Source organism: Microtus ochrogaster, unplaced genomic scaffold (genome assembly GCF_000317375.1).
Source record: "Microtus ochrogaster isolate Prairie Vole_2 unplaced genomic scaffold, MicOch1.0 UNK17, whole genome shotgun sequence".
In the NCBI taxonomy this organism is placed as follows: Eukaryota; Metazoa; Chordata; class Mammalia; order Rodentia; family Cricetidae; genus Microtus; species Microtus ochrogaster.
The window spans coordinates 5,906,459-5,921,524 of record NW_004949115.1 but is presented as its reverse complement, the minus strand read 5'-3'; the positions used below and the strand labels follow the sequence as shown (position 1 = coordinate 5,921,524).

The window sequence follows — 15,066 nt, the reverse complement described above, 5'->3', positions numbered from 1 at the left end:
GGAGGGAGGAGGACTTAGCACAATCTTAGGCATCCCAGGCTCTTCTGAACTATGTAGCCTAGGGTGCCCTTATTCTCCTACACCCCTCCTCACATCCCTAGTAAGGATTACAGATATGTGTCACCATGCTCTGTTCCATATATCTTAAATCATTTATAGTTAATTTATAATGCTTAATACAAGGTTAAGTGTTCTATAAATGATAGCTATACTGTGTTGTTTGAATGAATAATAACAAGCCAAAAAGTTGCACATGTCCAATATATACATAACCCCTCCAAAAAAATATTTTTGGCCATAATTGTTGAACGCAAGGGTGCAGAATCTGCAGGTAAGAAATTCTAGCAACAGTGTCCCAATCCACTCACATCTACTGTGTGGAAGTTCTTCTACAGCACTTCAGAAAGGTCATTTTCTGTTGACCTTCTTGGCAAAGCATTCTTATGGCCTTGTCTTTAACGCCTGTAGTCTGATAAATTTCATCCCCAGACAAAAGTGTCATTATAAAGGACATCTTTGATTCAGTGAGGGGGTGCAGGTGGAGGAATTTATCATGATATCATGTATAAAACAAGAACTGCAACACATGTCACCTTGGAAATACTAAACATTCTAGAGACGAAAGGAGGACAGCTGTGCAATGTGATTCTGTTTGTGAAATTTTGGTGCTAAAGTTGTTATAATAAATGTTATAATAAATATAAAATGTTATAGCATGTCGTAAAAAACACAAACACACCAAATATTCTAGTTGAACGTAATTTTATTGTTATTGTTATCATTGGCATCATCATTAGCACAAAACTAAATCCACTATCAAAAGAACACAAACACATTGCAAAGGCATGTGTCTTGTTGACAATGAGTCAGTAACATTATCTTCATGTAATAGGGATAGCACCCTGAGGCTATAGACCATATCACAGCTTGATAATCAATTCAATAATTCACCAACTTTATTGAGCACCTAGGCACAATGGAGGATTTAAAAATGCATACAAGAATCCCTGCTTTCAAGACGTTTACAATCTAGTAGGAGGTATGGAAGAACAGCAAGAGCATGGGGCCACATGGGGTCTGTGACATAATGGAATCAGTGCATGTTGATGAACTGTTGGAGGGGGGTATCACAAAACTAATGCCACATTCAGATGGAAGAATATAGAGAAGGGGCTCCATGCAGACAGTAGTGGCATTGGAGCTGGACTTTTGGAAACTGGGGGCCTTTGAGTGTGGTGGAAAGCAGTGCAAGTGGGGAGACAGTGTGGGCCAGAGAATGGTCTTGAGTAAGATCGTGGAATGTTTGCAGAGAGAAAAGCACTGCATTTGACTGGCCTATGCAGTTCATGCACATGGTGTAATAATACACAGAGAGTTATATGGGGACCAAACTGGCAATGGCTCCGAATGACAGGCTAAGATCATTATGCTGTAGTTACTCTATAGTTGTCCGCATCAACAAAATTAGCAATTAATTGTGAAGAAATATGGTCATGTTAGTTCCAGGTTCCTTATGGAAACATAAATGGTTTGTCAGCAATGTAATCACTTTACTATATGTATAAAAAATAGTCCTAATGGATAACAACAAACCACCTATAGCTAAAGTTCTCCTCTATTTGGCATGTAATTAAATTAATTAAATCTCTTGCTTCAAAGCCTTTATTCTTTTTATCCAGGCACCAAATCTCTTCTCAGTCCCATTTTCAACATCATCATCAGTTCTTGTGGTACTCGATGGGTTGAAGTGAGCCTAATCTAGGATTTGAAAACAGACCAGGTGCCCTGAAAGTGGGACACGTAGCTTGAAGTGAGAGCAGCTGTGGTAGAGGCAGTGAGCAATGTTAGGAAAATAACAGGCAACTCTAAAGTTTTCCTTAAAGTCTAGTACAGTTCGTTGAAAATGGAGTTCTACTCGGTTTGGTCAGGAGGACACGTAGAAGGATCTCAGACTCACAGTACCCGAGTGGGGTCTTCTTTTAAAGTTTCTTCTTACTAAAACAATTCCTTAAAGGAATTTTATTTAATCTGGGCTACAGCTTATTTAACGGCTCCAGGTTCTGAGGCTACTGAAGCTGTGTATAGACTAGGGAGACATTCTTTCTTTGACTACGGAATCCTGATAGGCTTTGCCTGTGACTAACAGGTGAAAAGTTAGGAGTGTCTCCCATGCAGCGACAGTTTACAAATACTAAATGATGGTTGTTTTAGGTAACCAAGCCAAAGAAATATACTATACACAACCAATGTGTGAAGACTTTGAACAAAGATGCCATGGCCACAAGGCATTTCGTCAGTCTTTCATCTCTTTCTTGGTGTGAGCCTTTCTCTGCAAGAAGTCATGGATAGCAGTAGTGAGGCCCCATGTCACACTGGACCTGAGAATGATTAGAGACCCCCCTCTATAAATCAGGAGTATTTTTCGACCTCTAGTGTCCCACACATCTTGAGCAGAGGCCCACAGGCTTGGCATTCTCTGCCAGCCAATATGAGACTGCATATTGGCAACCAGCACAATCAGAGGATACAGAACCAGGCAGGTAATAGTCCCATTGACACTACCGGACACCAAAGCAGGAACCCAATGGGGCAGGCCTTGCCTTGCTAAGCCATCCTGGATAGGATCCTTGAAGGAGAAATAGAGAGCACTGCCCAGGCTGTTTCTGACAAGAACTGGCCAGAAACCGCGATAATAGCCCAGTGACAGCCGCCCCCAAAGCCCATAAGAATTAAATTCCTTGAGGATGCTGAAGGTGCTAGGGAAACAAGCTTGCTTGCGAGCATCCTGAAGCACGTTTTGTACTCTTTCAAAGGGGCTGAGTGCCACAGCTTCTACCACACCGGACATGAGCCCCGCTGTCCAGCGCTGTCCAAGGGAGTGTGGCCCAACAGGGGAGAGAAAGCTCAGCAGACTATCATAAGTGCCAAACAACAGAGTCCCTTGCAGGGTCTTGGAGAGAAGAGGCGGGTAGATACCCCGGTAGAAGTACTGAGGGCCTTCATGCCAAAGCTGTCTCACGGCTTCTGACACGGCCATAGCATGGATCTGCTGCCGGAACACAACCTTATAGATAGGAAAGGTCAGAAAAGTAGACAGGAAGTTGGAAATGGCCCCCAGGGTGTAGGCCTGTGAGTGCCAGCTTTTCTTTCCTGGAACTTCTGCTCGTGTCCTGTGCTGAAGCTCCTTCCCAGCAGAGTTGTTCTGCTCCTCCATTCTGAGGACAACTGGATGCAGATGGAAGAAACTAGCAAAAGGAGACAAGAAGTTAGACTAGCCATTTTCATGGCTCAGCAAGCGTTTTCCTGGTTTTGCCTGACATAGAACCAAGACAAAGTTACATGTCAGGAAACACATTTGACAGTTTCTAAGAACAGACATGCCCTTAGGTAGTTAATAATTTATCAACTTTAAATCAAAATTTTAATGTATTTCCCTTGATAGTCACCTCTATGGTACTTTGATGACACCATAAAATTCAAACATTCAAAAATATTATGACTAAAAATCATAGAAATGAGGAAAAGGGCTTAAAAACCTATTGTATTCAATTCCTAGCACAAAACTTCGTGTTTTAAAAATGTACATTTGTAAACTGGCTCTTTGGAGCCTATTCCCTATGGACGGATACCTTGCTCAGCCTTGATACGGGTAGAGGGACTTAGAGTACAGTCTCGACTTGCTATGCCAGGCTTGTTGACTCCCCATGGGAGGCCTTCCCTCCTCTGAAGAGTGATGGGGTGAGCAGGAGAAGGGCAGGAAAGGGGAACTGGGGCTAGTATGTAAAATTTTAAAAAATTAAATTTAAAAATGTGCATTTGTGTGTGTGCGCGCGTGCACATGCACCCAGAGGCCAGAGGAGGACACTGGATCTTCTGGAGTTTGAGTCACCTGATGTGGGGCAAGGACCTGAACCTTGGTCCTCTGCTGAGCTGCTGATTCACCCCAAACCTTGCATTTTATTACCTACTAGATAAGTAAGTTGTTTCTCTCTTTCCGAAACTACTTTTTGCTATGCTACAGGTTGAAATCAGGTAAGCGCACGGATGCCAGGCAAGTTTACAACCATATTCACAGGCTCCACCCCACAATTCTGTGCGTCTGTATGCGGCATGTTAGTGTTCATTTTTATGTGTGTATGCATGCACTAACATACCACACACAGACACACAAAATTGTAAATTTGGGGGTGAGAGCCTCCTGCCACCCACCTCTGTAGATTCCTGCCCGAACAATAGCTGTCTCATGACAACACCTACTCCTCGCTAATCGAAGGAAGGAACGCGCAGCTGCTCCTGGAAGTTCCATGAAATGAGGTTCAGTACCTGGCAATTTTCAGACTTTTTCTTTTATATGCATAGCTACATAATACAGCAGAGTTTCTCATTTTGTGCTCCACTGATATTTGGGAAAAGAGAATTTTTTATATTACTGTCTGTTTTAGCTACTGAAAGAAGTTTATCAGTGTGCCTGGCTTCTGGTGCCAGCCATGATGCACATATGCTGATGATCAAAATAGCACCCAAAGGGGATGTAGCTCAGTTGGCAGGTGCTTTACTACTCTTCATGAAGGCCTGTGTTTGATCCCCATCATGACACAGACATGTAATGGTGCATATGTGTAACCCATCACTTAGGACGTAAAGTCGGGAGGATGAGGAGTTCAAAACCATCCTCAACTACTTATCAAGTTCAAGGTCAGTCAAGGAAACATAAGAGCTGACTTAAGAAATTTTAAAGCATGAAGAAGTAGTATTAAAAGCAATTTGGGTACCAAGACACAGAAGGAACTTCACAATCAAGAACGAAACAAGAACTAGATGCAGTAGCACATTCCTTTAGTCTGAGCTACATGGGAGGAGGAGGGAGGAGGATCACTTGGATCTGAATTTCAAAAGCTGCCTCAGCAACAAGTGAAACCCTGTCATGAAGAAAGAAAGACTGTGGAAGGAAAGAAGGAAAGGAGGGAAGGACGGGGTGGGAGGGAGGGAAGATAGGTTCCTACGCTTCTGAAAAGAGAGAGCTGCAGCAGTGGCAGCAGGCATGTCAGGGAGAGGAAGCATACAGCTGGCCAGGTACAAACAAGGATGGAGCGAGCACATCCTGACCAGGGTGGAAGGCAGGCAGAAACAGGAAGTCTGGCAACAACTGTAGACAGCAAGTTTCACACAGAACCTGGGACACTGTGGTCTGTGGTTGAGACTCTGGTTACAGTAACAGACTCTATGGCCCACTCGATAGGGACAATGGGAGCTCAGGCTGAGGCCCTGGGTGAGGAGTAGAGGCCAGGAGCTGCATGCAGCCTATGCAGGCTTCTCTGGGATGCTGCACTCACAACTTGCCTTACAGTGCTTCTGCTAGAATCACCCTTCGTGACTCTGCTTGGGCCTGGCCTCTGGTCCTGTTCCATCCTTCTCCTCCCCACCCATATCATTTTGCAGCATCCCCTTTTCTGAAGTCACACTCATTTCTTGGCAATGTGGGTGGTCAGTTTCTATGCTCTGCCCATTACCACCTCCCCTGCTCCTAGCATTCAATGTTATCCTAAAGCCTCAGCCTCCTTAACCTTAAGACCAGAAGGAGAGTAGAAGTGCTTGTGTTCCTGGGATCCTGAGGCTAAGTACTCACCAGGGGCAAAGGTTCAAGGGAACCATTTCTTACATCCTTCTGGAATAATTCTGGGCTTCTCACATTCACTTCCATATCTCAGGAGCTAAAGGGGGTCCTCCCCTATCTCTTCCTGACTTGCTCTCTCAGACCTCCAAAGCTACTGGAGTCTCAAACATTCCACAGCTCTTCCTTTCAAATTCTACCTTGGCCTTAACAAGGATAAGTGATGAGATAAAGGGTTTTCATATTTTCTAAGTCTCAGTTCAATAACATTCCAGTTCCTGCCCACCTTTTTTATAAAGATCTGTTCATCAACTGCATAAGGTAGTCTGGCTTAGTAGAAGGGAAATGGTTTGGCACAATCATATTGTAAGCCTTGGTTCTGTTATTAACATTTTATATGACTTCAGAAATTTAATGACCTCTTGGAGTCTCTCTTACTTTTGTTATACAATTATCAGGCAGGGAACATTGTTCTGAAGTCATCCCCAAAGCTGTATTCTATCACAAGGGCATGGGTATTGGTGATATTTTTTAACCTCTGGCTGATAATGAGGTCGCACTTTTGTACCACTTACTCCTTTTACCATTTCCGCAAACACTTTTGCGGGATTAAAAGTGAACAGTAATTTAGAAGCACCTTACCTTAAGTATCTCATACATCATTTTATAAATCTATTTACCTGTATTTTGTACAGGGAAGAAAATTCAAGTTTTTCTTGTGGAATTTTCTTTGAAGAAAACTTTGGGAGACAAAGAGCTGTAGAACTCGATTCTGTCCCCACCACTTTCTTAGCTGTGTGATCAGGAGAGAGGGAGGAATTGCACTGTCTCCCATTTTTCTGCTACAAAGTGGTGATAATAAGGCCTAACACAGAAGGCTGTCGTAAAGATTAGGAATATAAAATAAGATAAAGTTGCTGAAAATCTATGACTTTGTGGCTTCAATGTTTAAAATATCAGAAAAGATTATTCTGAGCCTCATTATATGTCTTCACAGAGCACATGTTTCTGAAGAGCAGCTAGAGTCAGATGAAATGGCATGTTGGAACATATTCACTGGTCCTATGGGAGCCAGGAAAGATGCTCTATCAATTCAAAGGCTTGATATAATCCTCCAGGAGAACCTGGCACCCTAACACTAGTTTCAAGGTATGGGATGGAGAATGGGTTTGGAGCCTGCCTTGAGCAGTTATCATCTAAGCCCTATGATCTGGCTCCTATGTCTACAAACCTAACAAATGAACATATGGGAACACAGTCTTTCCAGGCTAGTGTAGTAAAAATGGGTCTCACCAGTCCTACATAGTCTGTTCATTTGGGGGAATTCTCAGCCAGTTCTTTGTTCAGATAAAAACACATATTGATCATCTTTCAAAATCACTGTTAAATCACCATGGAGCTAAAGATAAATAGGATTTGGTGGCTGTCTTCAAAGGCATGGGAGTTCCGTGGGGTAGACAATCATCAGTGGACTAAACCACACTGGAAAAGAAAATAAAAATAATCATAGTCAAAGAAGTAAGACAAGAACTATTTATTTTGCCCAGGACAGGGAAAACTCAGTGTTGACAAGATTGTGGAGAAAAGACAGCCATTATACACTGTTTATGCGAATATGAGTTAGCATAGAAACTATGGATATCAGTATGAAGGCTCATCAAAAGAGTCAAAATAGATAAAGCCCAATGGTTCAGCTGTCCCACTGCTGATATACGCCTGGAAAACGTAAGATAGGCCTACAAAAGAGACACCCGAATTGTCCATTTGTTGCCACGCTATGCACAATGATTATTACAGAATCGGTCAAAGTGCTCTCTAACAAATGAGTGGATCATGAAAATGAGGCACGTATATTAGAACAGTGGAGCATTATTCGGCCACAAATTATGAAACCTCTCATTTACAGCAGATTGGGAGGAAGTGGATGCTACTGTTAAGTGAAATTCGTCAGGAACAGGAAGTCAAAGCTCTTTTTATACGTGGAAACTTAAAAACTGTAGACCTGTAAGTAGAAGAGCAATTGTTAGGGAGTGGGCAGGTATGGGGCTATAAGAAGGATGGCTCCATATGATAGATGCCTGCTGTATCGATCGTGTTGAATGCGACATTACAGTGAACAGCACTCAAATGCTAGAGATCTGCACAAGCCAGGAGTCACTCTCCACAGCGTGTTTCAAGACTTCCCAGAGCACTGAAATGTGCAATTACTATGTGCTAATAAAGATTTTCTCAGGAAAAATGTGGTACCGTCCTTAAGTAAGTCACCTCTTGTTAGGTGGAGGAGTAGAAACAGGCCTTTTAGGCTGAGGAAGAGACTTAAAGGAGAGGAATTAATGTTGAGTGGCAGGTTCTCCTAGAATTAATGTTGAGGGGCAGGTTCTCCTAGAACATGGTGTCTGCTTTAGGCTTTGCATTCAGAGAAGAAAGACTTTCCCTGGCTCCCATAAGAACGCTGGATATATTCCTGCATGCCACCTCATCTGGTTCTGACTGATCTTCTGGAATATATACTCTGTAGAGACAGAACAGTCCATGGTGGTGGTAGTAGTGGAAAAAAACAAAGCAAACAAAGAAAAAACAGACATAGCAGAAACTAACCAAACAAAGTCATAATGATGGCCATGATTATTTTCTCCACTGATGGATGTCATAGAGAACAAAACACTGGAATCAGACAATGCCCCAATCCTGCTCCGCCATTCCTTAGCTTTATGACTAATTCTCTTCAACACTCTGAACCTTACTATCATTATTGCTTTATATTTCTTTATTATTTTGGGGGGGATGTGGTAGCAGCTAAGGTCAAATTATGACAAAATTGCTACCTTGTTCCAATGGTTGCATTGGGATCTTGTACTGGAGTGGCTGCCTTTATCCTCTTTTTTTTTTTTTAAGTATTAGGGATCAAAATCAAAATCAGGTTTTTTGTTTGTTTGTTTTTTCTTTCTTTTTGTTGTTTTTTGTTTTGTTTATGGTTTTTCGTCTTTCGAGACAGGGTTTCTCAGTAGCTATGGAGCCAGTCCTAGAACCCATTCTGTAGACCAGGCTGGCCTCAAATTCACAGAGATCTGCCTGTCTCTGCCTCCCGGGTGCTGAGATTAAAGGCGTGCGCCACCAGCGCCCTGGCAAAATCAGTTTTTTTAGATACTAACAAAATACTTTTTCATCGAACTGCATAACCAGCCCTGCAAGGAGCACTTATGTTTTCCTCTTCAAAATGGAAAAGAAATGTATTCATGGGTTCTAGAGTTTGGTAGCCCTGGGCTAGCATCCCAGTGGTTCTAACCCAAGAAGTACGTGGCCTTACAGAAGCTACTTCACCTCCTTGAAACTCGCAGTTTTCTTCTCTGAAAAAAAAATGGTCTGCGATGCAGGGCTGCCAAGAAGTTTAAATGAAATAACGGATGGAAAGTTCCTGGCACAAAGGAGGCCTGCTGCCAAAAGGAGCCACTATCATTCCATCTGAAAGCGTTACCTCCTAAACCTGCAAGCTTTTAAGGTTCATTTGTCAAAATTGGAATGTGACCTCATTAGAGCCATCCTTTGGTGTGCACTCTCACACATGTGGCCAGAGATAAGAGGTCTTCTGAATCCCAATGGAAATGTTCTTGCTTCAACCTTTAAACACAATCAACTCTTTTCTGACAATTTTCTGACAATTGGAACTGTCAGGTCTATCCTCAGTTCCTTGATCCTATCCAGCAGGTCTAACATAATATCTGCTTTGGTGATGAAGTCAGTGGAAGCACAGACCAGGTGTCTGCTGTGGGGTTGTGGTCTAACATGATGTACTAGGGAACAGAAGCAAGAGTATGTGAAAACCCACCAGGTACCCCCAGACCCACCCCTAACTCTACAAGGTCAGCCACCTGCCTCTTACGTGCCTCTAGCCACTCTTACCTTCCACCACCTCTACCTCACTGTTCCATCCCCAAGAGAAGGACAACAGTGGAGGTTGTTCTACACAGAGGGTGCTTCCTCCAAATTTGGATTGCTTATACAAGTCCAGTAACTGCAGTTGTAAATAAGAAGGCAGACCAGAATAGATTGAATACCTTGGCAGGTCGAAGAAGCCAACAGCAGTTGCAGGGTTTCAAATCGTTCCTGTGCTTTCAAACATCAGAAGTCCACAGCAAGCCCTGCCTAGGGGCCTCCTATCCACTCACCATCTACACAGAGAAGTGATACCTGCTGTCTAAGAACCGAAGGCAGGGGAAATGGAGCAGGTTTTCTAGCCTCTGGCTTCACGGCCCATTCGCTCTGGAAAGCCTTGCATGCCGTTTCCATGGAGTTGCTCCTTCTCTGGGGCTAGTGATGCCAAAGCCAGCAAAGAAGAAGTCCCCTGAAGAGCTTGCAGAGGGCAGCCTAGCAACCTATCCTTGAGCCAGGAAATGAAAGAGCTATATCAGCTGCTGAGAGCTGTGGTGTGGGCTAGGTCAAATGGTGTTTTGTTTCTAACACTTCTTCCTTCGGGCAGGTGTTGAAAGAGGAGGATGTTTTGAAGATTATAGGGCAGCGGTTATTAACTGTTTTGAGGTCATGGGCCCATCTGAAAATTCACAGAGCAACTGTATCAGAAAGAAGTGTTCTAATCTTTTGCATGCAATTTCAAGAAGGACTTGAGGTAGAAACTTCTGCTCTGGGATTTTGTGACAAATAGGCTGCGGACGAACATCTAAGTGGCAGACCCATTTGCTGACAGCCTTCAGTATGGTGTGGTGTTTCAAACAGTGGTTCACAGATCTCCACAACCCAGAATCAGTTGTAGCAACAGGTAAAATACAAATGACAGTTTCCATCCCCAGTCCCAGTAAAGCCGGATCCCCAGAGCTGGAGCCTGGGAAGGTGCATTTCGAACAAGCCCTCAAATATCAATGTGATAGGCAGCTGGGCACCAGTTTACTTTAGTTTGTAGCATGAATTCTGGATTGAAAGCTCTGGCTTCACCCTGTAATTTTAGACACGTCATCTCTGTGTCTGGTTTCCTTTGGGGCCATAGGGAAATGCTGATATTTTTATAAACAGGTGGTTTATTTTCGTGTAAAAATGTGAACAATAAAGAGCCTCGGCTTCCCCCTTGTTATAGTGCAGACCACGAGGGTCGCCTTCCTCCTCTTCTTTGTCGTCTCTCTCTTCACTCCCCTCCTCAGCACAGCCCTCACCTTAGCAAAGCTGCTGAGATAGTTTGTGGATGTGTATGTAAGTGAATATGCTTTCTCCGGGCAGCCAGGCAGAGCAAAGTGTTGGCATCAACACAGAGCAAAACGCTGACATCAACAGAACAACAGACCGGGGTGCAAAATCCGATGCTACTAGCTTATTTGCTGTATGATACAGGACAAGATGCCCAAGCTCATGGTGGCTCAATTTTCTCATCGGTACGTTGCAAACAGCAGTTCGTTAATTTTATATAGCCCTGAACTATTCCTCTCATCCTCATTTTGTTTTTTTTTCTTAAATTACTTTATTTGTTTAAATAAAATCTTGTCAAACTTTCAACATTATATCCACAAAACATAATATGTTAATCTAAAATTAACATAGAAGAAAATATTTTTGTTTCTCCACTAACTCTTAATCTGACACTAGAGAGGGGTATTTAAAAGGAGTATTTGAGGTTAGACGCCAGGGCTGGAGTGTGAGCTGTGAATTCTGTGCTTCCTACCCATACTGCCTAGGTGCTTACATCCCCCTCTCTGTTAAATGGGCACGCTGCTACGTTTTATCACAAGACTGGAGAGAAGAATAAGTGGGATGTCCGTGCAAGCGCACTGGCACACAGAAAGCGCTCAGCAAATGCTCCCCCCTTCCCCACTATACAAAGGTGAAGAACTCTCATTGTTCACTTGCTTTCGGTCCCACCTCGTGTTTAAGGCATCCGGTTGCAAAGCGGCAGCCAAGGAGCCAAAGTAGAAGGCGATAAGAAGAAGGGAAGAGAGGGGAAGCTGCAAACTCACGAGTGAAATGTAAATGGGCCAGGTCCTTGAGTCCAAGCTGCACTTGACGCCGCGCCCGCTCCCGCACCAGTCTGCCGCAGCCCCCTCCAAGCAGGTTCCCCCCCCCCTCTGGCAGGCATTATCATCCTGGCCCAGGCTTTGCAGGGAGGCCGCCCCCGCGCACCACTGATTGGCCACGCCACTCCTCTCGTCACGCTCTTTTGTCTCAGTGGGCAGAGGCTGAAGGCAGTCGCCACTGCTCTGCAGGCTGAACTAGAGGGCGGGGGCAGCTGAAGCTGCCTTGGAAACCACTGCAGAGACTGCGCTACCCCTGGCTGGGCAGCCCAGCTCTGTTGGATAGCCCAGACAGCTGAGGCGCCATCCTTTCCCTGAAGGCCCTGAGAGACAAGACAGCTATTTGGGGCTCCGCTGTCCACTACGAAGGCCAGGTAAAGAAAGGGAGGTGCAACCGCATAACGCGGAGATGGAAGGATGAAACCTTACCATTTGGGGCTTCAGAACTGGCATTTTTGAGGCAAAGATGTGAATACCCCAGTGATTGGGCTACATGGTGGGAGGGGTTGAGCTTAACCTGGATGTTTCTTAAGAGTATGACTTCACTGGCTTGGAGAGGGAACATTCCCCACCCCACCCCCCAGGAACGTAGCAAAGGGCAGAGGGAAAAATCACAGTCGCGCTGTCCTGAAGTCCCTTTTCTCTCATTTTTTCGTGGATAGTAACGGAGGTGGGAGGGTGGCCGACTTCTCTTCTTTTTCTTTATGACAGCCCATCGAAGCCGATTCCAAATCTGAAATCTGTATGGCTGCTTGTGGAACTGGTAGGCCGGTGGTTTCCCTGGTGAAGAGTATTGGGGGAGGGGTGGGCCCTTTGGCTTTTATTCTGAAGGTAGGGTTTTTCCTCCTGGCCACAGTGGGGTGGTGAAGGAACGATGAGACTGCTTCTGACGGCTCAGACCCTTCTCTCCCCTTCCCTTTGCTGTGGCGCAGTTTAAATTAGCGGTTTGGAGCACCCGGATGTGAGAAGCCTGTGGACAGAGATCAACCTTACCCAGGACCTGAACTCTCACGGCAAGCCCCTGTTGCAGAGGCTGGATTTAATAAAGGCGAAGGCCAGTTTCCGAGCTCTGGTAAGAATAAGGGAGGGGGGGGAGGAGAAAAGAAATAAAGGAGGGAGATGTTGTGACCTATTATCTTTCAGGCCTTTACTCATTAACATTTCTATGAGGTTTATTCTATTGCCCTCTATTTTGAGACCCAAAGGCTTTTGCAACTAGAATTCCAAGCAACAGGCAGCCTCTCCTGGAGAACAGGCAGGAAATGAGGCGGGGTACAGTGGGGAGGGAGTAAATGTGAGCCCGACAAAGCCCTCACTAGCACAGAGTAATCGTATTGCTCCTCAAGATTGTAAGGTGCCAGTCTCCTGCCGAGTAGGGCGCTGGGCAAATAGACAAGCATGTAGAAAATGTGATTAGAAGCTTCTTTCCAAGTCCACTGCGTTTTTGACCTTCCTTTTTTCTTTGACAGTTCCTACCCAAACGCGAGGAAGATACTGCCCAGGAACGAAGGTTCTTTGGAGGTTTCTGCCAATTGGACCCCAGAAAGCCGAAGCATCTTGTATTCAGATACCCAGCTGTTCTCCGCCATGACTAGCATCCTTGTTCGGCTGAGTAACAGCCGAAGGCAGAATGCAGCTTTTCTGCCTTTGGCCCATCCCATGGTTAAGGTCCTGGGGAGGAGCTTTGGTCCTTTGATGGCCAACATAACAGCAGAGAGAAACATGAAGTTGTTTTCTGGGAGGGCAGAGCTGATCCAGGGGGAAGAAACCTTTGAGAACTGGCTAAGCCAAGTCCACGAGGTCCTGCCAGACTGGCATATGTCTGAGGAGGAAAAGCTGAAACGCCTGATGGGAACCCTTAGGGGCCCTGCCAGGGAGGCCATGAGTTTGCTCCAGGCTGCCAATCCCAATCTAAATGTGGCAGAATTCCTGCGGGCCATGAAGTTGGTGTTTGGGGAGTCTGAGAGCAGTGTAACAGTACATGATAAATTTTTAAACACCTCGCAGACATATGGAGAGAAACCATCTATGTATATGATCCGTTTAGAGATGGAGCTGCAAGATGCTATCCAGGCAGGGGTCCTTGCTGAGAGAGATGCAAACACAATTCGCCTGCACCAGGTCCTTGTAGGGGCAGAGCTCAGTAGGGACCTGCGCATCAAGCTTAAGGGGCTCCTCCAAATGTATGGGCACGAGCAGGAAGCCCTTCCTGACTTTCTGGAGTTAATGGGGATGGTAAAGGAGGAAGAAGACTGGGATGACATTTTTTTTCAACATAAGAGGGCCAGAAGAGCAGAGACAATAATGGAGAGGGCTGCCAGCCCTGTAGTATTTCAGGGCTCCCTTCCTATAGTGATAGGCAGTGATGACAGCAATGTAATAGAGATAGATGATTCCCCAGATGACTCAGATGAAGATGTGATCCTGGTGGAACCTGAGGACCCTCCACTGCCATCCCCAAGTGTCCCATCCTTCAGAGGCAGAGCCACTTCTCAGGATGAAGTGCTAGTTATTGAATCCTCCAACAGTGATGATGAGGCTCCTTCCACTAGCAGTGGTTCTGGGAGAGGGGGTAATGGGCCTGAGAATCTTCATAGACCCAGAAAGCGAAGATACCCAATCCGCTGTCTCCAGTGTGGTGCAGAGGGCCATGCAAGAGAAACCTGTGGCCACAATACCAGGAAGGGCCCTCTTTTTGAGAATCTGATAGTCACTCTGCAGGAGATGACTCAAATCTCTGCAGCACCATACTAAGGTGTGAGATTCAGCCCCAGATCAATGTTTAATTCTGGAGGAAACAAGGTTGGGATGGGCCTCAGAAGGAATTAATTCAAAACCAGTTTTTTTGGGGGGGAAGAAAAAGCAGATTTGTACACCACATAATGGAGAGGGATGACCCCCCCACATCATTCATTGCTTAAGCATCATCTGACAGCTTAGTGGTTGTTTCTCTGTGTGTCTTTCTCTGGTGACTTTAATCTGTTCGTGAAGTGGGATCTTTCTGTACCTTCCAAATGAAATCTGAAAAAGCCCGAAATTCTCACCCTGATATAATCTTTGTCAGCCCTTTGGTGAACGTCCTTCTGTATATTTCCCTGTACCTGTGTGCCTAGATATATATGTATAGACAAAAGTGATCAAATATAAGTGCTGTTCTATCTGTATTTTTTCATCAAGCAGCATATATTGTGGGCTTCTAAATAAATGAATATATAAGCATCTAACTTAATGTCATGCATGTTACATCTTTGGGGAAGATAAAAACTGAAACTAATTGTAACAGCTATAGTAGAGGTATTTTACTTAAAGGGAAGCTGAGATAAGCTACAAGTCTCTTCAAAGCCTCTTGTAACTGGCCTGCCTCCTAGCTCATAGGGCCATCTGCACCAACTAGTTAATGTCTCCATGGCCTCAAATGTATCATGTGAAATCTGACCATGGGCC

At 44.7% G+C, this 15,066-nt stretch overlaps 2 protein-coding genes across 3 annotated transcripts; one reads left to right on the top strand and one right to left on the bottom strand.

Annotated features, from left to right (window-relative positions):
• Positions 1–753: 753 nt before the first annotated feature.
• On the bottom strand, positions 754–11,773 carry Slc25a53 (solute carrier family 25 member 53). 2 transcript variants are annotated; one of them, XM_026789348.1, is made up of 2 exons: positions 11,474–11,773; positions 754–3,245 (listed from the first exon to the last, which is right to left on the bottom strand). In XM_026789348.1, the coding sequence occupies exon 2, from the start codon at positions 3,212–3,214 to the stop codon at positions 2,294–2,296; it is 921 nt and encodes a 306-aa protein (XP_026645149.1). In that variant the 5' UTR covers positions 3,215–3,245; positions 11,474–11,773; the 3' UTR covers positions 754–2,293. The 2 variants fall into 2 exon arrangements, with proteins under 2 accessions (XP_026645149.1, XP_005367433.2); XM_005367376.3 differs by having other exon boundaries at positions 11,569–11,731.
• Positions 11,774–11,793: 20 nt separating this feature from the next.
• Zcchc18 (zinc finger CCHC-type containing 18) lies at positions 11,794–14,848 on the top strand. The gene is made up of 4 exons (XM_005367375.2): positions 11,794–11,996; positions 12,334–12,385; positions 12,555–12,694; positions 13,092–14,848. The coding sequence occupies exon 4, from the start codon at positions 13,210–13,212 to the stop codon at positions 14,374–14,376; it is 1,167 nt and encodes a 388-aa protein (XP_005367432.1). The 5' UTR covers positions 11,794–11,996; positions 12,334–12,385; positions 12,555–12,694; positions 13,092–13,209; the 3' UTR covers positions 14,377–14,848.
• Positions 14,849–15,066: the final 218 nt, after the last annotated feature.